The sequence below is a fragment of the Etheostoma cragini genome, chromosome 1, assembly GCF_013103735.1.
Source record: "Etheostoma cragini isolate CJK2018 chromosome 1, CSU_Ecrag_1.0, whole genome shotgun sequence".
Classification (NCBI taxonomy): Eukaryota; Metazoa; Chordata; class Actinopteri; order Perciformes; family Percidae; genus Etheostoma; species Etheostoma cragini.
In genome coordinates, this window is record NC_048407.1 from 19,870,861 (window position 1) to 19,896,035 (window position 25,175).

The following is a 25,175-nucleotide window of genomic DNA, read 5'->3' on the forward strand; positions in this document are numbered from 1 at the left end:
TCTGTCGGCTCTACTGCTACCTGTTCTGCGGGCAACCCCTAAAATAAGTCCTATGTAGGGACCTGCCTGGCTATATTCCTTGGAACTCGTGGAGGACATAAACGGAGTAAGGGTCAACACAGCTCCCAATGCCATGTCCAGCGCCAACCTCTCAAGTCCTAAGTCCTCAATTTCCAGCAGTCCTAAGCCTGTGGTGTACAGCAGTCCTAAGTGTGCAACATACAGGGTTGGAGAATCTCAGCGGACCCGGCCGCTACAGTTTCTCAGTACTGTGGAGGCCACAAGAGAGGACGTGGTTGATAAGGAGCTCGACGCCATTCCCCACTTCAACCTCTCTCTATAACCCTGAGCATGTGTTGTCCAGCGGAACGGAACACGTGTTGTCCAGCAGATTAAAACACGTGCTGTCCACAGCGGATTGAAACACTTACTGTCGAGCGGGCCGGACCCTGGTCCTGGTCGCCTGTCTCCAGCCCGGCTGACACGTCGCCTGCCCAGCTCTCAGAGGGGTTCCGTCTTCACAAGCCTGCTTGGTCTCCAGAGGGAGTTAGCAATCACAGTTCTGGCTGGCCTCCAGAGGGTCTCAGAGGGCTTGCCCAGCCTCTAGAGAGGCCTGAGAGATACTGCCTTCGCTGCCAGCCTCCAGAAGGGATTTGCCGCCAGCCTCCAGAGGGGATTTGCCTACGCTGCCGGCCTTCAGAGGGGAGTTGCCTTCGTGCTCTTCCTCCAGAGGGATATTGCCTTCGTGCTCTGCCTCCAGAGGGATATTGCCTTCGTGCTCTGCCTCCAGAGGGATATCGCCTTTGCAGACGGCCTCCTGAAGGAATATGCTTCCACAGCCATCATTCCAGGGGCTTTGCCGCCGGCTGCCGCAGAACTTTCAATGTCCTGTTCCTTCGTTCTCCTCCTCGACCTCCTGAGGGACCCCCTTCGCCGTTCTGCTCTGCCTCCAGAGGGATACCGCCTACACCGTTCTGCCCGGCCTCCAGGCCTCCATTGTTGTCTCCTTTAGCTGACCTAAATTGCAATTTGTTAAAATGTGGTTGTGTTTGGGATTTACTCCTTATAAAATCACTTGGTGTGTTTTTTTTTTTTTTGTGCTGCTGCCATAACCCCATGCAGTTCAAATACAATTTTTGTGTGTGTACCGTTTGTGATGCATTTCCTAACTATTGCATTCATGTACTGTATGTAATCTATGTAGGTAGTGCATGTGTGTGTCACTTTATCACACCTGTGAAGGTTGCCTATCTGCACAGGGATGGTGTGGAGATTATTACAGGAGAGGTTGAGTTCAGTCAGGGTGACGATCTCACACGCACATTCAGGAAACACACCCAGACGGTTGTGAGACAGGTTCAGGCTCTTCAGCTGAGAAAACCTAAAGAAAGAACAGAACAGCATGGAGGACCTTAGTTACTATATTCATTGTAAACTTTTGCACAGATAATTCACACAAATATCATGAGATAACAGACGTGTTGTAGCAGTGAGTGAACACCAACATACAGGGATGTGTCTGATATTACTTTACTATGATCTAGCAGCACTGTTCCAGTGCCAGAGAAAAGGTAAATGCAAAAAAGAGTGCTTGCATTTCATAAGCAATCAAAGCCTGAGGTTTAAACTAAGAGGGACGTAACTTAGTTTTTGTTTGTTGCTTTCATATTGGTAACAGAAGGTGACTGTGATGTTGAGAAAGAGCAGGGAAAATACAGGAAGAATCTTTGACAGAGACAAGCAGCAGCTTACTGGCCCACAGCACGGGTCTACATTTTCTGCAGAGCTATTTATTGTGCCTCCAAAGAATGCAGGGGACAAGAAATGTGAAAGAAAAGAAGATATATGGTATAACTGATATCCAGGGTGAACACTGTGGAAATGACAGATTGTGTATTCATTAATGGTGCTCTAAGCGATGCCACACGTGTTTTAGGCTAGAAAATTTGTTGTCACATACAGCAAACATCTCCTCACTATCCACGAGCTGCCTGTCCCCAGAACACACTGTAAAAAAAAAAAAAAAACGAGGCCTCTGTTGACAGCCCAGGGTCTACAAACAGCAAAAAAGACTAAATATGCCAACCTGCACCACAAAGCATACACAAATTGTTTTACAGCTTTCCAGCCAATAACCGACAAGGATTTGGGGGTGTAGGTGGGGCGGGTTAGTGTGCAGAAGCACAAAAAGAAGGGGACAGGATGATGAGGAGGAGTGAGGGGCAAGCAATTCTTGTTTGAAAATATTTCAAACATCAACAAGAAGTAACCTCACCCAACATCACCAGTTCCTGATGTTACCAGATTTAGATTGGCAGTCATACAATGTCTACATTTGATGAAGATAGTTTGAGTTGTGTGTGTGTATGTATTGTCATCGCTTAAGGCATCTGCTGGGTGTTTCAAATAGAAATACAGCCAAAGCAGCTTGTCTGATGTGTGTGTATGTACACATTTTCAACATGTGTCCAAGAGACTGGGTTGTGATGGATGAAGAGGTGCCATGCGGGTGCCGATCAGATCTTTCATATTAACAGACTATTTCCATTTTATCCATGCATCCTCTTTTCTAAATATACATACAAAGCGGCCGCAGCAGCGCATAGTGCACATAGAGAATGTAATGCACTTTATGTTCACCAGATTTAGATCACTGTATACATTACTTTCAAATATGATCTCCTGTGCTCAAAGAAAAAAATAGGGTTGTCAATCGGTTCAAATATTTAATAACAAAATTGTCAATAGTTAACTTGCGATTAATCACACATTTTTTATCTGTTCTAAATGAGCTTTTAAAGGAATATTTTCCAAGTGTTTAATGATCTTAACATGGGAGCAGACAAATATGCTTTCTTTATGCAAATGTTAATTATTATTGCAACAATCCAAAACAATAACAAATACAGTCTATAGTCTATACAGACTATTCTCCTGAATAACCTCAAAGATGCAGTATGCTCAAAAAACATGCTGAAAGCATAATATGGCAAACTCAAGAAACAGATGGGCATATTAACCTGAATTTAACATTCAGACTTGGTTATACTAATACAATGTAGTGTCCTAATTTGCACTTATGAGGGTTAACAAAACATCCGTTTTTTAAGCATCTATGTTTCAGTATGCTCCAAAGACTGGCACTTTCTGGAGGCCTGGAGGGCAGTGGTGCTGCATCACTTTCTGATTTCCTAAATCACAGAACGATGAAATAAACTAACGTAACGTAACGAAACGTAGGGAATGAGCTGAGGCCAGAGCACAAGGTCAATTACAGAATCGCGCCCAGAAATGCAGTAGAGACCTATTTTAGTGAGGCAGACACTTTTAGCCATAAGGGCGTGATCCTATAAAACTAAAGAACCAACTCCTACATTTCTCTGTTAACAAATGTTAATGCAGAATTCTTTAGTTTAGGAATGTATGATTACCTGGGGAGGTTGAGCAGGCCTCCTGGCCCCTGAAGACTCATGAAGTTGTGTCTCAGGTTGAGGTGGGTGACATCCTGACTGTAAAATAGATATTCAGGCACTGCTTCCAGACTGTAGCAGGACAGGTCCACCAGGCTGACTGTCTGAGAAACCACCTACACACACACACACGCGCGCCCACACACACGCGCGCCCACACACACGCGCGCCCCCACACACACACACACACACACACACACACACACACACACACACACACACACACACACACACACACACACACACACACACACACACACACACACACACACACACACACACACACACACACACACACACACGTTTAGTGAGAGTACTACAATCTTTTTGTTTGGCTGAACCTGAGACTTGTATCCAAATGCCCTGTCAACATATACTGAGCTATTTTGGTGTTTTTGAAATAACTCTATTATCAGAAGTGGTGCATCAACACAGTTAAATAATAATAAAACTAATTATTTTCCTTTTTGCAGCCTTGCAATCCTAAGAGCATTTGATCAACACACTCCAAATACATCCAAATGCACTTTTTCAGAGTTTTTACCTTAAGTGAGCTTGAACAATTGAAAGTGGAAGCAACTACAGGGGCCTCAGATTATGTAAGCAGCCAGCTGCCTTGCCAAGACATTACAGACAATGCCAAGACAAACAATGCTCTAGTTTCCAGTTCAGTTAGGTTTTTTTCCCTTTTTCCAGGGAAACCCAGTCATCATGATATCAAGTTCAATCAAATTAGGAGAGTAATCAAGTAACTTCAATATGAGGCAGTCAGACCATAGCAAATATTTGTAGACATACACTGAGTTGCAGGTTTATTAGGTACACCTATTTAAAACTAATTCAGTCCAATACAACAGCCTGCAATAAATCCTACCTTCATTAAGGTTGTAACGTTTAGTCTTTGCTGAAACCTTTTTAAGGTAGTCTGTGGTGCTGTTTAATTGCACTTTGTTAGGCTAAAGCTTGAACAGAAAAAGGAACCCCCCAGAAAATGAATGTGAGACACACAGTTTAATTACAAGCAACAAAACTACTGTAACATGTGTGAGTGTCGAGGTGTGTGTGATTGCTTCTATTTGTGTGATTTTGTGCCTAATTTAGCATAGTTTAAATCTTAGTCTGCTCTCCCTGCTGTCACAGTACAGTTACAAAGCGTACAAAACATTTTTCTTGTACAAAATGTAGCTGCACAATCTCAAAGATGATTGTTCACAGGGCAGCCATCATTGTCGGCAACCCGGCACAGTGCTCATCCAGTCCAGTCTCCTCCATTAACTACAGGGCTGCACACTGTGCACTAACACAGAAAATGGGACAGCTGCTTAGTAGAGCGTGACATTACGTCACTGCTTTTAAAGATGACAAACACAAAACTACTTATATCCCACAAAACTACTCATCTGCCAGCCACTTAAAAATCAACAACTCCTCTTTAAAAAGAGTTAAATGATGGGAGAGTGGGACGATGGACACAGATTGACAGAGAAGAATTAAAGAGGGGTAGAAAGAAAATAAAAGATTTGCTGTTTAGATGTTTTGCACAGCAATTAAACATTGTGACTGTGAAACATTGTAAAGCAATGTGGTAGAGGAAGAAGACAAGGAAAGAAGACACTAAAAGGAGACAGCTATTTTGGAAGGAAATTAAAACCTCGTGTCATGAAGGGAGGTACAGTAACTTTTACCCGTTACTGTGGTCCTTGATCAATAAGTCAATTAAATCGTTATTACATGCAATCAGATAATTTCCTTTTCAGCTGAGGAACCATGAAACACTTTTGTGTGGTTATGCAACTTGTCCAGCTAGCACAGCTAAACTTATCACATCTCTGACCATTTGCCTATTTGACTACTTTAATTTAATATTCGAAATCCTTAAATATGTTTACACCGCAGCTCAAAAACAGTTCATTTGCATGCTTGTCATCTCTCCAGGAATATCTAGTCCAGTCAGGTAGCACTTGATTGACATCTCCAGACCTTGTCTGTCCCACTTCAAATCTTATGAAGCCAGTGACAGAAACAAGATGGTGCAGTAGTTGAGCCTCCTCTGTGCAGATCTGGCTTCATTTTTAAACTGTGGCGGGTTTCTTTAATTCTTGTGTGATGATTATTAATTAATGAGTTGCACAACAAATATCATCCACTAAATTAATTAACTGCATACACAATTTGAACTGATGTGTAGTCAGAGCTATGCTTTTAATGCAATTTGTACAATAACAAGGAATATATTGCGTGCAATTGTTATTTGGAGGAGATTGTTGACGCCATTTATGTTGTTATATACATAATCTCCACCAAATATATAGCCTTTCAGCAAAAGAGGACACATATTGCAAAATTAGAATGCAATTAACTTCATATAATAGCTGTTTTTTAATTGCGTAATTGCTTAAGACCATGAATAAAGTATTTACACTGTAGTCATAAGTCACTTTTCCCTTGTGTATACGAAAAACCTTTCTTTTGCAGTGACTATGATGTAAGAAACCCCTATAATTGTTCTGATAATATATTAAAATGTACGTTCCTCTCAGTTGTAAGACTGCACCAATTGGTAAAACTAGTACATTATTAGTTAAAAAATGTAACAAATCTACAATATCTTTCACCAATTCTGACTTCCTATGAATACATAAATCTACATTACAATTATAAATACAAATTAAAATGTTATGATAGGCTGTCCTAGAATGTATCCCTACACTCCATTGTTCAGTCTTGTTCTGCAAGCGCATTTTGCAAGCACAAATCTACTTGCTGACTCTTTCACACACAAACACACACACACACACACACACACACACACACACACACATACTTATGCAATGTAGCATAAACACTGGCCCAAATTCACCAAAAACCTTCATCATTCATCATCCCCAGTCTCCACAGAAAGTCTCAGCCTAACTACAGTGCACTAACAGGCCGCTCTATCCCAGTAATCCATACCACCATTGCAGAGAAAGATCCTGGACTTAGCATGAATCTACAACTAATTGGATTTTGTTTCTTTTTTTCTGTTGGCATTGGCTTTCTCCTTCCATGGCTAATTGTATGCTGGCTCTGCCTCAGTGGAGGCTCTCACAGAGGATGTTCAGCTCCAGGAAGAAGCTGCAGTACAATAGCCATTAATTAGGATATTAGAGACAAAGCAAGCTGAGCAGAACAGAAACATTGATTAGTTTATAGAACAGCTGTGAAGACCTCGCAAGATAATCTGAAAGAAACACTGTATATAACATAAATAAAAATGGGTTTGGTCATTTACCATCCTATATCCACAGTGACTTGCATAACAAAAGCTCTACTGGTAAGGGCCTTTTCGTAAAAAAGTTAAACTATTAATCTATGTGAATAGAGGTATGCTGTTCAACCGATGCCAGACACCACTGAGGGTGATTTTTGTAACATTAAATCTTTGAACGCTACTTGTCTCTGCTGCATTTGGGTCCAAGCCATGCTGACTCCAGCTCACAACCCTGACACTCAGAGAGGCAGTTTCTGATTGGACAAGTAAGCATGCAGAGGGCAACAGTAGTCCAAACCTCTAATCTCTGCTTTAAGTACAAGCCAAGAGGGATTAACGGGAAACAAACAACTGCTGCTAAAAGAAAACAGACACATATTGTGTCCTGCAAACACAGTAACACACACCCTTTGTCTCATGCTTACTTTTGAGGCCTGCCGATGCCATCGCTGGTAGTCTGCGAGTGTGTCAAAGTTGACAAAGTACGTCTGGGCCTGTGATCCGGCTGAGCTGAACATCAGACAGTGCTGCCTCCGCTTCACCTCCTCCACCTCAATACAAAGACAATACACAGATACGATGAGGAGGAACACTGGGAGAGAAAACACAAATGAAAAATGATTATCATCACTCATTATTGCAATGATATTGGTAAAAGAATAACTACATTTTCAGTTATCTTAAACAGGGCTTTACATTAACTTTTTTTGCTCATGAGCCATTGTGGCTAGTGGTTTTAGACAAGCTATTAGCCAATCCGCAGCTTCACTAGCTGCTATTTTGTGGAAAAATGTTTTCTGTGAATATGGTTAAAGGTGGTTTGCTACAATTAACTTGAAGAACCAGATTTACAACCTTTTTAAATGTAAATGAGCACTTTAAACACCTAAATCAAGACTAAATAAAATATAACACTGCAGTCATCAAATATTCAGCTCTGACAATGTGTATAAAGATCCCTTTTTTTAAGGAAAACATGCAACTGATTAAGACAGAGATTAAAGAATAGCTTCTTATGCATAGGCTAGGTGGTGCAGGTGTGTAGAAGATTAGTTGAAAATTGGGTAAAAGTGATTTGGAGCGCTCGCGTGTCACTAGCAGCCGGCACGAGCTGATGTCCAAATGAACAGATGTCCTGCTAAATTGTCCTACTGCAAGCTCTCGCTGTACTTCATCTACAAACCTATACCTCATACAGTCTTTGACTTGTACAGATGCAACTGTTGCCACGGCTTGCCATGTTGCGTGCGCCTGCTGAACGGAGAGGATATTTTAAGGAATCACAGCGGCTTGCTGGTCTGGTATGCCGTACGAGCCACGGTACTCTGACCGTGGGCTGCTGTTGTACCCCGGGTCACAGCTGTGTTCCTGTGTCTGGCGGTGGTCCAGTAGGCTAGTCCAGCCAACAATGTTACAATATAAAGGCATTCCGCCTGCCAAAGTAGCTAGTAAAAGTGACTGTGTAACTCGCCGCTGCCGAAATCTACCCACTGAGGCGGGTTGGTGGGTGCTAATGTTAAGCTCTAATCTCAACAAAGTTATATATCATTCATCTTATTGTTTTTCAATTATTTAATACCTAGATTTGCTAAAAGGCCCCCCACATTGCAGCCACACCTGTTCCCTTCAGCTGTGTGGCTATAATAGTTATATAGCATGCACTTACCAGGCTGTCAGCCTTTTCTTTTTTTTCAAAGACTTGAAAGATTTTAAAGCATTTTATGGTAGATTTCTTTTTATTACAGTGTACATGTTGTAATGTGTACAACTAATCTGCACTGTCTATGTCTGTAGCTTCTATGCTTTGAGATTAGAGGTTTTCAACTACTTTCCATCAAAGGCCAGGTGTATACAGACTTGAATTCCAACAAAAATCATTTTTTATTTGTTTCCTGTATGTGGTTCAAGGTAAAAAATGAAATCAGTTGTAGTGGTTTTAGTTGTACATATTATGTGGCCTACACAGCTCACACTGTTGAGAACCATTGTAAAGTGGTGCGTCATTTATTAACTGATCAGCTCGTTGCAGCCGTCCAACCCAGCTGTGTTGTTACAGTGCATCTACACTTATCCCGGAGTGTGAGCTCTACCCTGGGGACAGAGAAAGGTTAACACCCCTTCAGGTTATCTGATCCCCAAACATTGAACTCTCACCTTTCCCCCCACCAGGGGCAGGATGTGCATCTTCCCAGTTAGGCTGTCTTTGACGGAGGCCACGATTAGACAGGTGCCGCAGAGAATGACCTGTCGCTCTGCCCACTTGTGCAGCTGCGTCTTGCCCTTCCTGACGCTGAATACGCCTTTTAGCAGGGTCCGCTCCTGCTGGTCTGCATTCACTGGACGCTCTGGAGGGAAAAGCCCACACACAGTGGTTAGAGTAGGCCTACAGACATCCATGCACAAGAACCCCCCCCACCAGGCCTCCTGTGCTAAACAAGCTAATTAATTGCAAATGTTCTGCAGTTACACAGAGGATGGAAGCTCCCAGAAAATGAAGACACTTACATGTCAGTATGATATCACCTATAGATGAGTCAACTTCTTGGCTTAGTATTGTAATTCGAGGAACAGATCTTACATCAGCACTTCAGATGGACACTGCCCTATTATCTAATATACTGTGCATCTGATTAGATCTTACCACACAATCATAAGTTTTATCTTATGTAGAGTAAGAGCGAGTACAATTTCTCCATTAAACTCCATTAAATAATACATTAATAGAAGTAGGAGAGTTCTTTTGCGACTGGACCCAATGCAAAATCCCATACCTAGTTGGGAACGTTTTTTTTTTAAAGAACACCTTTTATACTACTTTTCTGTTCTTAGTTTTTGACTCAGGAATCCTATAGAGCAGCCTGACATGATTCCCAGCACACTAAATGATGTAGCTTGTCGTGAAATTCTTCCTGTCTTCTGTGCACTTTCTGCAGCTCCTCTGAAATAAGGGTTTAGGTTCCTCCACTGTTGCGCCCCCCTCCAGGAGGGGGGCAAGACAGGAAACTCAAAGAGCCCACTGAGACCCAATAAGATCCGAGCGTTCAGAGCTAGGCAGAGTTAACCCAAGCTGCCTGCAGGGCTTACGTCCAAACTCATTTACCTCATTATTTCAAGAAAAGCACAAAAAGGTGCTCTTTAAATTCCAACATACTAGGGATTTTATCTCTTTCTCTGGGTTATGTTTGTCATGTGTTGTAAGTGGACACACAATGATCAGTGAGAGTTGGAAAAAACAGTCAGGAAGCAAAAATTTAGCTTTGGATCCAGAGTTGGGTTTAGGTCTAGTTTGGCAGTACCATTCAGGTTTAGTCAGGTTGGGTCGTGAATATGTGGGAATAGGTAGATGTCAGTTTTAGGCCAAAAATTACTCTAAGCCATAGCATCTAAATAAAACAAATGCAGCTACGGGCCAAGTTCAGGATACCTCAATTTATCCTTGCAATCAAGGATTCAAGCTCTTCTCTTTTTCCTCCTTCATATAATTAATCCTCCCTCTCTTTAAAGATCAATGTTGGAACAGTGAAATCAACACACCAGTAAACAGATTAGGGCTAAGGTGCAGGTAAATTGTCAATGTGTCCTATGTCTCTAGCTATCCCTTCCTCTTTTCTCTTCCTCTTTTGCTGTCCTGACCCAGCAGAAGCATCAGTCATATTGATGAATGAGTCAGGCTTTTGTCATTTTCAATTTCCCTCTTTTCAATTAAATTGTGCCAACTTGCACAGCAGGCAGCTTTAGCTAGCCAGTTCTGAAGGACACATCAGACAGCAGTGCTGTTGTCTCTGCCAGGCTTCAAGTACACTCAGGTTAATGACAGGTCAAATAAGCACAGAGGAGACACTGCTTCAGCCTCTTGTCCTCTGTGGTTACATTTTTCCTCAAACCAACTTGTGCTGCCTCCCAATCAGAGGCTCTCATTGGCAATCTGCGATCTCTCCCTCGTTCTGTCTGACTCGCTCAAATTCACTTCACAAGGTCATTCAAATGAAATGAAAGGCTGCTGGTGTTTTTCTTTGCCAGGGAAACTGATAATGAACAAGCCAAGTGTTTCTGACAACAAATTGACTGCCTGGCAGATCAATAGCAGTGACTTTGTAATCCTTGGGTGTCCCCTCACTCAATGAGACAATTAGAGACACTAACCATCACAGGGTCAGAGATGGGTTGTATGTGAAAGGGGGAAAACACCTGGACTTTGACAAGACACTGAATTTAAATCCTAGGTTTAGACTGTATTGTATTAAAGAAAGTTTTTTGCATGGCTGCTTGTGTTTAAACCATTTAACTCATTTAACATTTTAGAAGCTTAGTTTAATGAAAAAAAGAGTTTTGTTTATATTCCTCCAAGATTGGTATCAAAAAAACATTTTGTTATTGGTACTAACACTCAGGTATTGTGTTGTTATGGCACTAGTATCAACACATTACCCAGTACTACTGGACAATCAGAAACAAGCATTATTTTGGTGTCATTACCTTTTCCTGTGTATCACTGTAAGAAGACAAGGAATTACTATCATGAGCTGACGCCTGAATCCATGCAAAGAATCCACAAAAATCCCTTCTCTGTATGTTAAATACTAAAAAAATGGCATCACATTCCTCATTAGAGTATTTGTAATAGTATTTCACTTAACAACAATGGTTTACAGAATCCAGCTGACAGCAGAGTAAGTAATAACATATTCATCAAAACAAGTAATTAAGCTAAACACTCGCCCACTGCTGTGCACACAGCAATAAGCTTGTCATCACGCACACTCTAGGAACAGACGCACGTTGACAAGGCACTATCACTTGCTTCACCAGAAACAAGCACACTTTGCTTTGTTATGCTGTCAGGGGGCTACACTCTGAAGAGCCCTACCTGCAGGATGCTAACAAACAGTCTGGTCAATGCTCTGAACACTACATATCGCAGGAAAATAATTCTTAAACAACCCCAAGCCCCAGTGAAAGGTTGTTTTGTTTAAGATTTCCAAAGTGACCTTGCATTTTATCACAAGTAATGTCTTAATTTAAAAACTATAATCATGTACCATAGTCCATCCTAAAGAACTTGTTATTCTAAAGCCTTTCTGGATTTGTATGACACTGGTCATCTAACAAAGACAATTATTTGTGCTCCTGTGTGATTACAACTATACAGCACGACAAACTCATAACTAGAGTAGAAGCACCTTTTGCTAAATCGATCAACAGAACATGAATCGGCAACTATTCGTCTGAGCCATTCATAAAGCGACAGTGTTTGTTCTCCCTCCTCCAATGTAGGAATGTTTAGATTTTTACAACAACATTTTTAACAAGTAAAATAATACCTTAATTTAATAAGCTGTCTGCTGGAGCTGTGGGTAACAATTACACACATAATATGCATACAGCAATACACGGTGTGAGCATACACTCATGCACGTCCATATCATTACAACCATCCATCTGAAAACTATTGGCCTTACACAATATCAAATGTCCCCACCATAAAGAGACAACTTCTAATACAAGCACACATGCTATCCGTCAAGGTCTATTGGGCTATTAGTTGCTAGGGAAACAGGTTGTTCACAAAATCAAAGTCCAACCTGGGTTTGTAAACCTTCACACCGTCTCCAGCAACCTCTGGCTGCTCTGTGTAAAATCGGCCAAATCAATCCCATCCCACTGATGACGAATAATGTTGAGTGGCTCCAGAGGGGTTTGGTGACATAGTCGTAGACATCGTGTAACACTGTTTTCTATCACAGGATGGTTTTTGTCCAAGCTAAGGGAGTCCGTAGGAGCAAGGCCACGGAGAGGCCGTGCTGCCTCCACTAAACTAATCATTAATGTGTCAAGCGGCCTCCCTGGAGAGGCTGCCAAACCACAGGGGCAGTGTGACAAATGACAGATCAGAGAGTCAACTGTTTGACTTCTTATCTCTCCTCTGTTCATCTCAAGTGTTGCTATGGCCTTCACTCGCCAGCAAACTTAGTGATATCTCACTTCCCATGGCATGCCAGATGAGCGGCGAGGTCGTGACAGGTCATATTCTGCTCTCTTGTCACTGAAGAATAAAAATGGAGAGAAAAAGAAATGAGAAGAGGGATAGGAGGGAATAGAGAGTTGACAGAAAGAAAGTAGAAAAAGGGAACTGAGAGGGAAATGAAAGGTGTAAGATAGGATGTGATTGGGGGATCAAAAATAAGAGCACAAGTGAATTGAAGAACTCGAACAGAGTAGAGGACTAGAAAAAAAAGTAGTAAAACTGAAGCCATTTATCAAAAAGCTCCTTACAGAACATTAAAATGGGAGTAACTGCTTGCCTTCATATCTCTTGGTATGAACTGCTACATTAATAATGATACATGTATTCTTGAAGAATAGGGAAAATTAATACATTATTCAATAAGCTGATTGACACAAAACACTACTGCTAGGAACTATTTTTAAAATGACTTTATTGTTTAGGTTGTTTTTCAAGCACAAATGCCAAACATTTAATGATTCCAGTTTCTAAAATATTAGAATTCCAAAATGATCTCTAAACTGCATCTCTTTGCTTTTTGACTGTTGGCCAAAAAAACAAGACATTTGTTGCATTACGTTGGGCTACAGTATAGGAAATTGCGATGAACATTCACACTGTCTGTTTCCTGATGTTTTATAGACCGAACAATGGAATGATCAACTGATTATGAAAAGAATTGTTAGTTGCAGCCCGAATTTGAAAGATAAAGAAGAGTAGGGATGTGTGATTCAGAACAGCTGTTGATTAACTGGATGACAGCATAGATTATATCATATAGCAGGTTCACCAAGTATCCGGCAACACTCTGACTATAATCAGTGTAACTACTCTCTTGTAAACATCTTTAAGACTTTAAGACTAAATGAACATTGCAAAATACAATGCTCCATCATTGAAATGCTCCATCATTTTAGGAGGGTTAAGGAAAACTAAATTTACCAAAAAACTGCTAAAGTGACCATACTTTATATTTTAAAGACAAAAGTCATTGTGCCAATTTGTAGTCTGTTACTCCTGAGCTTGTTGTGGAAGGTGTTTATACAGTATGCTTTTGATACTGAACCACAAGATTTCAATAGAACTGTTGAGGCCTCAGTTCAACACAATACTCCCTGTATCCCAGAGCTTTTTTGTCTTGCTCAAGATCGCATAGATTGTGTTAGCATGCAGTAGGGGGTCAGTGGAGGCGGAAACACAGTCTGATTTGACTCAGAACAGCAAGCTCTTTTTGGCAGTAAATTCAGATTCAACCCACCACCCAGATGCCTCCTCTTGGTGGTCTGTGTTTACCTCTATTTATAAAATTTGTGCAAGAAATTCAACTCTGATATCAAATAAAGCCAGCCCAAACTGTGAAGAACACAGATGGAAGAAACACAACTCAATACTGCTTTTGAATGCAGATGACATTAAAACAGACCATCCAAAGGTTGGATATGTTTCAGCAGCAGTAAGCCATCTGAATTGAAAGCTGGCTACGAGTCTTGGATGAAAGACAGTCTACAGTTTTCAAGTAAGAAAGAGGAAATCCACAGTAGAAACGGAGATCCATCATAAAAACAGCATGTTACGAGAAGCTGCTAGGAAACCACCGAGAGCTTGCTCTCTGCGGACCTCTTTTGCTCAGGGCAAGTCTGTGGGAACCTGGTTCTGAGTTTCATTTTTCTCTTAAATCATAGTCTGAGTGCTTCTCCACTTTTTTTTCTCTGTAAAGCAATTATTTCTGCGTATATACCATAATATGAAGAAGCAACCTTGTGCTAGGTTTTCCAGTGTGGTTTGAGCCTTTCTGTTCCTCCAAGACATGATTATGATGACTCAGTGATAAACCATTGGGCCTCAGCGTTTCAGACACTGGTTCTCCATCAATGTCATCTCAGTTTAGTCTTTAGTCTTCATTTAGGTATAATTTCCATTAGTAAATCAGCACTAGCCAAATCAATAACTTATTAGCTGAGTTCACACCAAGTTTATTATAATAAATTATAATTTTTTATTATAATTTTCAATTAGTTTTTAGTTTTGACTTTTCAATTTCATTTTAGTTGAGTTTAAGTTAGTTTTCAGAGTGTGTTTACTAGTTTTAGTTTAGTTTCAGATTTTCAAAAGAGTTTAGTTTTTATATATTTGGTTTAACAGTAATATAAGTTTGTTTTTGTAAGGACCAGGTATAATGTCTCAGAAGTCTGTAGAAACATATACATTCAAAATACACGTTTGGAGAACTGTATAGGAATGGCCGTGATGTTTAATGTTGGCGCTGCTTTAGTGTCCAATGTGAAGCAATTGATGCACAGCATCATCTCCTGGAATAGAAGTCTGTTTCATTTCAGTAGTTCAACGATATGAGAGTCAACAGAAACTCATGCTGTCTTCCTTATTAGTTGTGAAATATTAAAGCTAAAAACTAAAACTGAAAGGATTTATGTTCATTTTATTTCATTTTTATCAGATTTATAACAAGGTAATATAGTTTCATTATAGTTTTAGTCTGGCTTGAATGTTTTAGTTAAATATTCTTCATTACTAATTTTCTTTTAGTTTTGGTTAACTATAACTTGGTTGACAGGGTTTACACTGTTTGCAGATGACTTATTTCCTTCTGCTCCGACACTGAACCGGACATGAACTGGGTACAGCAGCTTCAGGTGACTAAGCTCAAAGATGTAAGACAGAGATCACCCAGGCAGAGGTGGAACAGGGCTCAGTGGAGCTTACAGTGGGCCTTGTCTGTGCTGCAGCTGCAAGTGCCGTCACAGAGAGCCACAGGCCCTCAGGTCTTTGTAGTTGTTTTCACTAGGATTTTTTTAAAGTCAGCATTTAAAAATGTTTACTCCCCTGTCCATGTTTGTTTTCATCTCATCTGTGCACCACAGCAGGAGGGTGTGTGTGTGGGTGTGTAGAGGGGGAAGAAGGTTTGAGAAGAGTTTCCTGAACAAATAAGAGGATGGTAATAGGGTGAAATTTAAAACATTTCCTGCTAGAATGCACTTTGAATCACATTAGTGGCTTGAATGAAAATAAGGCCATAAGCAGACAAATACACATGCCAATGAGCAAATGTGCACACCTACATATAAAATAAAAGCACGCCCTTCTATTTGCATGGCGACTACCGAAATGTTATAACAGACCAATGTCTACATGTAACCATGTGCCTTTGGTTAAATGTATATGAGCCAAGAGCTTTAACAGAAGACCAAATTCCCTCGTCAGACCTATTCATTTCAATGATTTGTAGAGATCTGAAGCAGTAAACCTAACTTATATATCATAAGGAAAAATGATGGGAGAAAGATCCAAACATATCATTGCAAAACTACGTTTTTTCTTATACTTTGCAATATTGTTACAGGGTCAGTTCACAACTCAATTGCAAAAACCAATTATCAACTGTTTTGGGAGCATTTCTTTGGCAGAAGAAAACCCAGTGAAGACCAATGTTGTCTGTGAATTATACAAACTAATTAGAGTAACCATGACATTTTTTGCAGAAAAAATGCATTGAGCACCATAAACAAAACCCATTGAACTAGGGTGGTGACAGAAATTTTTGAAATCTTAATACACACACAACCAACTGCATGGCTATTTACCCTTTAATCAACTTGCAATCCCTGAGGTTTTTTACCATTGTTGTTGTTTTTTGTTATTTTTACAACTGCTTTCAGACTCTCTAAGGCTATTGAATGCAGAGCTGACACATGCAGTACACCACATCAGGTGGTTCTGTAGCAGCTGTAGTCTTTGATGGACCATGGTTTCCCTCATCTGCTTAATCAGATCATTACCCCTGACAACAGCTGTGAAAGAGCAAGCACCTGGGAGAGGGATCTCAGAACAAGGTTGTTGTGTGTTTCAGCAATGTATCACAGCCCACCTACAACACTGTGCAGTGTGCACACACTGTGGATGGGAAAGAAAAAACAAGTTTACCTTGAGTCAGCCAAAAAGTGAGGTCTACTGGTGAAGGTGTATGACTGGAGAGCTCCTAAAAATTATACTCCAAAACAGTTACTTCTCACTACCTCCCACAGATTAATTTTAATTTAATATAATATAGTAGTTAATATTGATGGACAAGGCATCCGTTATCTGGATTCCGGCAGGGAACGACACCTGCGGTTGCAAAAGGAGGTCTGTTTCTTTAGAAGTCTATGAGAAAGTGACCCACTTCTCACTTGATTTATTACCTCAGTAAACATTTTCATAATGACTTTATGGTCTCAATCGTTTGTTTTAAGTCTTCTGCAACACAGAATAAAATTCATTTTTTGAATTATGGTCTTGTCGGTTTTAAAATCATCGATAAAGCAGGGGGTGTTTGCCAGTGAAAAGTGTTTCATGTAATGTGGCTCCTTGCTCACTTCTCCCTCTTGTCTAAAATCGTCACATCCGCAACCAGTATAGTTGCGCCCGTTAACGGCAATCTAGGCAACTCATAGCAGATCTGCACAAACAAATGGGTGACGTCACAAATGCTCTGTTCATTAATATTAATAATCTATGCTACCTCCCCACTTCTACAGTTAGGTCAGCTAATGGCCAAATGAAGTTGTGCTCTCAGCCTTGGCGGTGCATCAAAAGTGCCAAGTACCAGTCATGCCTGGTTACTGGTTCTCTTTTCCCATGAGTTGACAAAGGATGCAGGAAGTCTCGAAGAGGCCTGGCTAGACTCTGACCATGTGGCCTGACTACTGATAGTAGCCAAGATCAGACCAGTTTTCATGTTGGCAAGGGACAAACAACAGTTAAGCTTTCACTGGACACATAGGGACTAAGAATAAGACTACAGTGAGTTTAAGATTTGACAGCTAAACAAATGAACATCAGTTGTATTACAAGACAGATAGAAACAGACATTTGTATTCATTCAAAAAGCCTAGTTCAAGACAGAAAAACATAACACTGCTGATTATAACCCAAATTTTGTTCTGAGTGATTATTATCAAGCAAGGTTGCCATGATATATATACACACATGTATACTACACAAAAGTCTAGGATTCAAATGTTAAGCTGAAACTGAGCATAAAAAATGTCAATGATATCATATATCATATATAACATGTTTGTGACGTTCTTATTCAGTGTGACAGCACAGTGTGACAGCACTGCATTTCAATGTAGGGAGAATTGTGTACTTAATGTGGGAGTGTGAACCCTTTAGATGATGTTTGCTCAGCCTTCCTGTTTCTCTGGCACAGCAGCATGTGAGCAATTCAAACCCTAAACATAGGAGTTCCACTGACTCAGCAGGAACATCAGTCGGTTTATCAAGTGGAAATTCATTACAGAACATTGTTCACCATTTACCCTTAATGGCATACCCCTTAATTGCTGCTACTGTAAGAGTATCATTAGACCAATGCACAGACTCAAACAGGGGAGACCTAGAGATGCCCGCAGGTTTATGTAAGCTGTATTAACATGACATATGCAGGTATAAAAAATTTCTCCAAAGAGTCACATCTATTCTGTCAATGGATTAATATGTCACACTGACACAGAGATACTTAGTCACTACAGTCCTGGGGTCATGGACGCTTGTTGACAGCAGCAGATGAAATGGGGATGGAGAATCACCACAGGCTGAAGGATGGACACTAACTTATCATGAGGCTGTGATGGGAGTGTTTGTGTTATGCCTGGCTATATTGGATTGTAGAGACAGCTTTAGAAAGGAATCACTCTCAGAGATCTTCAACCAACAACTTTGTCCTTGCTAAAGGCACACACTTTCATGTACACACACACAGACACAAGATCAAGACCAAGAGGATGAAAAAAACGTTTTGGAACATTTGACCTGCTGTAGCCTGTTGTTAGGCCTTCAGGTCCGTTTTCCTCCTGCCAAATCCCACTGAGCAGCAGCAGATAGCAAAGATTAGGGATGATGGCCCCTGTGGGTCACTACTCACCACTGTAGAAACGAATCAAACAGCTGAGGTCTGAGTTGGCTGCTTCTTGCTGCACTCGTATAGGCTCTGTGTAGCCCATAGCTGCCAGGTAGTTATACAGCATCTGGAGCGGACGCTCAGAGGTGTCCAGCCTCCTACAGCCCAAAAGAAAAAGAAAGATGGTGTAACAATGCCAGCCAAAAATTAGTTACACCAGTTCATTTTTCTCAGTATGGGGGACACATACACTGAAGCATTAACATCAAACTGGAGGTGGACTGTTTCTTTATCTCTGGTAAAAACAGCACAGTTTTCTTTTTTTCTTTTTTTTTCTACATGGGATTGCAGAAGAGTCCAGAGAGAGTCCAACTCCCAAGGAAAAACTCTTTATTGTTCAGGACGCAAAGATTTTAAAGGTGTAAATACGTAGCACATCAAATAGTAATATACAGCACTACAAATTTTAAAAGCTTCAATGGCAGATGACATGGCCAAGCTGAAAGCACCACTGCCGGGCACTGAACAGAGTTTCCTGTGGTAGATAAATGCAGTTTTTGATGTTTGATGAAGTGTTGTTAAAAGAAAAAAGTTTGACAGAACTTCAGATTGTGTGGGAACAGATTTGTGTACTTACATTATCCAAATGTTTCAAACAATGTTCAAACCCAGAGAAATATGTAACCTGAATATAAAAGTACTTATAGTATTACACAAATAAATACTCTACATACATTCTAATATACACTTGTTCACATTCATACCAGTCAAAATATATGAACAAGAATTTAAAAGCATGGAAACATTATTGCATAGGTTACGTATATTTTTGCACTTCTATTTAATGACAGCAAGGTGAGAAAATCTTTGAATTTTGTTCAGTTCAATAAGGACTCTTACTGCTGATCCCCAACAGGATGAATGTCAACCCTGAAATCCAGTAGCCTTTCGCAATCAGTTGTGCTCAAGTTTACACACCCATGCTAAAGTTGACTAAAAAGAGGAATAAAAAATAATCTTTTGGAAATTGATCTTAATGCCTTAATTACAAAAATTAGGAAAAATCCAACATTTAAGGACACCAATTTTCTTTCAGAATGAATAATGTATCGTGCATAAATACATTTTATTCCTTAAAATACAGGGGACACACGTATACACACGCTTACGTTAAATTCCCATTGAGGCAGACAGATTGTAGTTTTTTATTTCATGGATCCAGGATAATATGCATTCTGATAAAGTTCGTTTGGCCTTTGGAATTAAAATAGCCCCCCATCATCACATAGCCTTCACCAGCTTTCAAAAGCTTTTTGCTAATCAGCTGGAAATAGTCCAAACAAAGCCCTGGGGATTACTCATGCTCACTCATCTCTTGAACAGCCTATCATTACTTAGACTTGTATTCCCTGAAAGTCTGAGCCATCCCCTTTTATGACACCAAATGCATTTTCTATTTTCAGTTCTACCTAATAAAGGCGTTAAACCATGAAGATGATGAGTTGATGTTCTTTGAAAAGTTTTAGTTTTGCCGGTTGATTGTTTTTACAAATGACATAATTCCAGAGAGGCTGCCTTGTGGGCGGCTCTGCAACACGCACACACAGGGAACAGATCAAACAGGGAGCACATACAGGGAGCAGATCAGACAGGGAGCACATACAGGGAGCAGATCAGACAGGGAGCAGATCAAACAGGGAGCACATACAGGGAGCAGATCAGACAGCGGAGCAGCATTGAACACAAAATGCTGAAGCGTTAGTGCAGCTTCACAACTTCAACTACACAGCTGTCCTCCTTTTTTGAGATCAAAATATGGTCACCATAAACTAAAAGTAAAAGCATGATAATCATAACATAATGTTGTCAAAAATCACATCAGCTGTTTTCTGTTGCACACGTTTACAATATGCAATGTACTGTGCCTAATCTGTTCCAACTCTTCCCCTTGTCCAGCAGGCCTTTCACCCAGCATCTACCATCCATCTTGTCAGTGTTGAGCCCACAAGATAATGGGACTGTATCACTTATTTGGGTTGTGCCTGATCGAGCTACCATTACATTTGTGTCCAACTTGATTCCAACTTGCTCTGATGTCATAGCTACATGAGTACCTATGACCTCACTAGGTTGCAGTTTTTAAAGCCAGGCAGCTTTCCACCGGCTGCAAGACCCAGGGCATGGTGCAAAACACCTGGCTCTCAGGTGATTGTTTCAGGATTGAGTCAACAATATGGTTAAATAAACTTTTTATTGCTTCAGATTACAGATTGTCTACAGTCTGTTGCTTATTAACATCAGCAACAGATCGCATGTTGAGCATTTTAACAGCTACTCGGTCAAAATGGAGCCTGCGTACCAGCTGATATATCGGTCTGAAATCCTTTTAATAAATCCGACTTAACAGGATGAGAGTCTTTCTGTGACATCCTGTTCAATCAAAGGCTGCTTTAAACGACTGTAAACTGTCCGACCTGGCAGCGGCTTTTTGTCACTGCACCGCTGCTCCAGCCTGCTCCCGTCAACTTTACAAGCAAGTCGCAGCTCATCTCATACAAGCCTCTTTATTTGCAATTGGTCTGGGCCCTCATGTTGCAGATTGTAGATACAGGCAGAAGAGATGAGATTTCTCTTTCAGAGTGAGGAGCTCCGTGATTTGGGAGGCCCATGGTATCAAGCCGCTACTTGCTTTTAGAGGATACAGTTGAGATGTCTGAGAGTCTCCCTTTGGAAGAGTTCTTGGCATGACAAACTGGGAGGAAACCCCGGGCATACCAAGAACATGTCAAAGGGGGTTACATATCTCGTTTGTCATGCCAGCACTTAGGGAAGGAAGAGCATGTTGCTGGGAAAAAGAACACTTGATTTTCTATTGCTCCCCCTGTTGGCACTGTTGGCACAAATTTATCTTTATCTTAAAAGGCAATTTGTCCGGCTGAAAATACAATGGTCCCTTAGCAGGAAAACCCCAGACCATGTCTTCCTGTCAGCCGCACATCACTGCAAGCTATAAAAAAATAAAATCACAAAAAAAGCTTTGATCCCTACCATCATGTTCTTACTTATAGACCTTTCTTTGGTGCTTGTGTCAGTGCCGTCAACAGCTTTGGAGGTCTTAGATGTTCATACAGTACACACATCTATTATCAATCACAGTAATACATCCTATTAAACGTAGAACCTTTATCTATAGATTTTCAAAATCATTTACAACAAGCAGAAAAATGTTAATAAACTAGAAGCCCCTTTAAATTCTAACATAAATTGAGTCCTTACTGATGTAATTTCCATGGAAATTTGCACGAACATTTGCACTTTTCTTTTTGATTCAATGCATTTAACCAAACCGTGACTTGTCTTTACTTTTATGCTGTCTGTCCGTAGTAATGGAATTTACCTTTACATAAACATAAATTATGGTTTTCTTAAGTCACCAATACCCTGTTTTTGGATGATGACGACTTTAATATTAAATTTAAATCCACCTGGTCATACTCGCTGTACTACTGGAATGTGAACTGATCACAGCCTATCCTCAGGCTTACCAAAAGCCTTTCCTTTATTACCAGCCTGCATTACTCTGCAATGCCCACAGCCTTCAGCACAGATGTGATGAAGTTGCTTTATATGCTGTTAGTTGATCACACCATTTTCTACCAGCGATTAATAACCTCACGTCATGTTTCTAGCACAATATCTGCTGCACGTCCATGGCATCATTTTCCAGCCATTAAGACTACAAGCACAATCATTTACAATTCTCCACTATAAAAGGCACCTATATGCATTTTTGCTAGTACCCCACATGTCTTGTAAGATTTTAAGATTTCGCTCTGTCTCAATATCCCTCAATAGCTTCATTAATGGAAAACTAAACAGATAAAAAGGCTAACATAGAATATGCTATAAGCCACTGTGATTTAAGCTATAGCCGATTTCTTTCTTCACACAGACATTTCCCAGAAAAGCAAAGGAGGAACGGCCTAGATTCCTTCCTGGTCACGGATCAGTGAAACAGCTTTTTATCCTTTCACAGATAATCAAGGGGTCATTTGCTATTTCTGTCTACACATGTCTTGTGGAGCTGAGAAAGGCATACAATCGTGTTCCCTGAGGGTATCCTGAGTGAGGTGCTGTGGGAGTATGGGATGAGTAACTGCAGCAGGTCCTCAGTGCTGTGTTTGCCTTTTTTGTGTTAAGTCAAGCTTAATTAAGGTGACAAGGCATCGAGGATATCAAGTAAAAGCCGAAGCCCAGTACAGTTTTTAAAAATATTTATCTAATAAAGCAAGACGTATCTGTATGTATTTATGTGTGTCCATGTTTGGGGGCGTGTTTGGAGGGAAGGTAATCTGCACGTCACATACAGATGCCATGCCGAACGCTTTACAACAGCTTACAGTGTAGACATAGACTACATTGTAAGTTAGTAGTAGGCTATACAGTGGAGTTGCATATTAAGTGGTTTGGGGACCTTCTGTAAGTAATTTTACAATTAGGTTTTAAAGCATTCTACAAGCAGCAATACCACAGGCCAAGCAATCAGCTCGTTCCAAACAGGCACATCTTCAACAACGGGCACTGTACTAGTCATATAAATAAGGAAGATATGTGGAGCTTTATTTAGCAATTTACATTGCTTCTAAACATTTTTTGTTAGATGTTATTCTAACTAGTTCTGCTGTGTTTTTGTGTGTCTGATGGAAGAAATGTGCTTCAGCTGACCTATGCAGTTGTCTGTACATCTTATGTTTACCTTGCACTATTCACGTAACTCCAACCCAAAGCATCTTTTTACGCTTCAAAGCATTTTTTATTTCTTTCACTGTTTTTCATTTCCATGTTTGTACATGATTATACAGTACATTAGGCTGTGAGCTATGAGACGCTTCGCACTGAAGGACTGCAGCTGTTGGATGCATGTTTTGGCCCATTTCGGGTAACTGAGACAGGTTTTAACAACATCACTGTGTTGCTCTGAAAGGGGCATGGGTATTTGAAATACTCCTGGCACGGCCCTTGACCAAGGAAGAATAAGCCTCTAACTACAGTTTGTCTCTGAGCAGCCATCCTAAATGTTTAGGATATTTTATGCCAAATGGCTCAAACGCAGAGGACATATGTGCCCACAGGAAATGATAAATTATAACTTTATTCTGATAACTTAACTAGTGTGTATTTACCTGATTAGGTCCCCATGCAGCTGAACATAGAGTCCCTTTCCATCCCTCTGAGCACACAGCTCCTCCACTGTGGTACTAGTGGAGCAGAGCACCAACTGCAGGTCTGTCTGAGGGGTGGAGGAGGCCTGTGGACCAGAGGCAGGTAGCTGGGGGTCCACTGTGCCCCCATACAGACACACACAGCCCCGCTGGGTGTCCCCTTTCAGCCAGTCTCGCTCTCTTGATCCAAATCTGGTCTTTCTCGTCCCACAGCCACGGCTCCCATTCCGTTTCATGTTGCGCTGCTGACACAGAAAGAGTTATTTTAACACACATAGTACGCATAAGATACATATAAGCATGTTTAACAGCCATAGGCAGCCTAAATAGCTTGAGGTTGGTTCAAAATGTACTGCTGACCCTCCCAGAAATGGTGTGGGCTTGTGTTGGTAGCTATCAATTGGATAATAGGAATGCTTTTTTTTAGATCAGTACTAAAACATAAAATGTCTTGTAACTGCCTGCTTGGCTTATATCTGTCTCTCTCACGTGGTACCTGATTGACTGGCTCCTCCCACCTCGTTTGGGGGATTGGCCTCACCATCAGAAAGTCTATAAAACTAGGTGATTCTATGGCTGGTACCTTGCTGGCCCCCAACTTGGGATTGTTTGGTTTAATCAGTTTAATTTATCCTTTGTTCATGTAAATGAAGGTTAGGTGAACTTTTACACTTCCATAGCACCCAACACCCACAATACACTACTAATTACTGATGTTACACTCAGTAGTCTACTTTAGTTAAGTTGTCTGAAATTAATGTACTATAAATTTAACTAGTTGTAGGGTGGACCTCCCTTCTTTGTTGTGCTCTTAAATGAGCTGGGCGTAACAGTATTCAAACTAAAAATAGGACAACCATGAAACATGCTGAAACAATATAATGGCGGTTTTCCACTGCGTGGTATCTACTCGACTCGCCTCGGGTCTACTCGCTTTTTTTGGTTTTCCATTACGAAAAAAAGTCCCTGGGACCTGCTACCAGGGACTTTTTTTAGTACTACCTCAGTCGAGGTTCCAAGCGAGCCGAGGCGAGCCCAAAAGGTGACGTGGAAACCTGCAGACTGCTGGTTGGTCGTCACTCATGACTGCGTTTTTAGCAAACAAGAGTGTGGAGTGTGTTTCCAGAACAAACGGGACATTTAAAACAAATCAAGCCGGACACCGACAGATTATCCACTTTCTGCACTATTCTCACGTCTCAACGGTTCGGACTACTAGCGGCTTCATGTCGTTTCCAATATTGCACATTGTTACTTTAAAAAACAAGACAAAATATATAACAAAAGTTTTTATTTAGCTTTTCAAGTAGTGCATCAAACCCTCCCA

General features: G+C 40.7%; 1 protein-coding gene across 2 annotated transcripts in view; it reads right to left on the bottom strand.

Moving 5' to 3' along the window:
* phlpp2 (PH domain and leucine rich repeat protein phosphatase 2) overlaps positions 1–25,175 on the bottom strand; it is a 48,702-nt gene that overhangs the window by 19,537 nt on the left and 3,990 nt on the right. The window contains exons 2-7 of one of the 2 annotated variants that reach the window (XM_034870658.1): positions 23,810–24,090; positions 18,651–18,784; positions 8,878–9,068; positions 7,149–7,274; positions 3,432–3,586; positions 1,235–1,381 (exon numbers count right to left, since the gene is read on the bottom strand). In XM_034870658.1, coding sequence (XP_034726549.1) covers positions 1,235–1,381; positions 3,432–3,586; positions 7,149–7,274; positions 8,878–9,068; positions 18,651–18,784; positions 23,810–24,090 — 1,034 coding nt within the window. Of the gene's footprint in view, positions 1–1,234; positions 1,382–3,431; positions 3,587–7,148; positions 7,275–8,877; positions 9,069–18,650; positions 18,785–23,809; positions 24,094–25,175 lie in introns of both variants that reach the window. The other variant, XM_034870650.1, reaches the window with a different exon arrangement.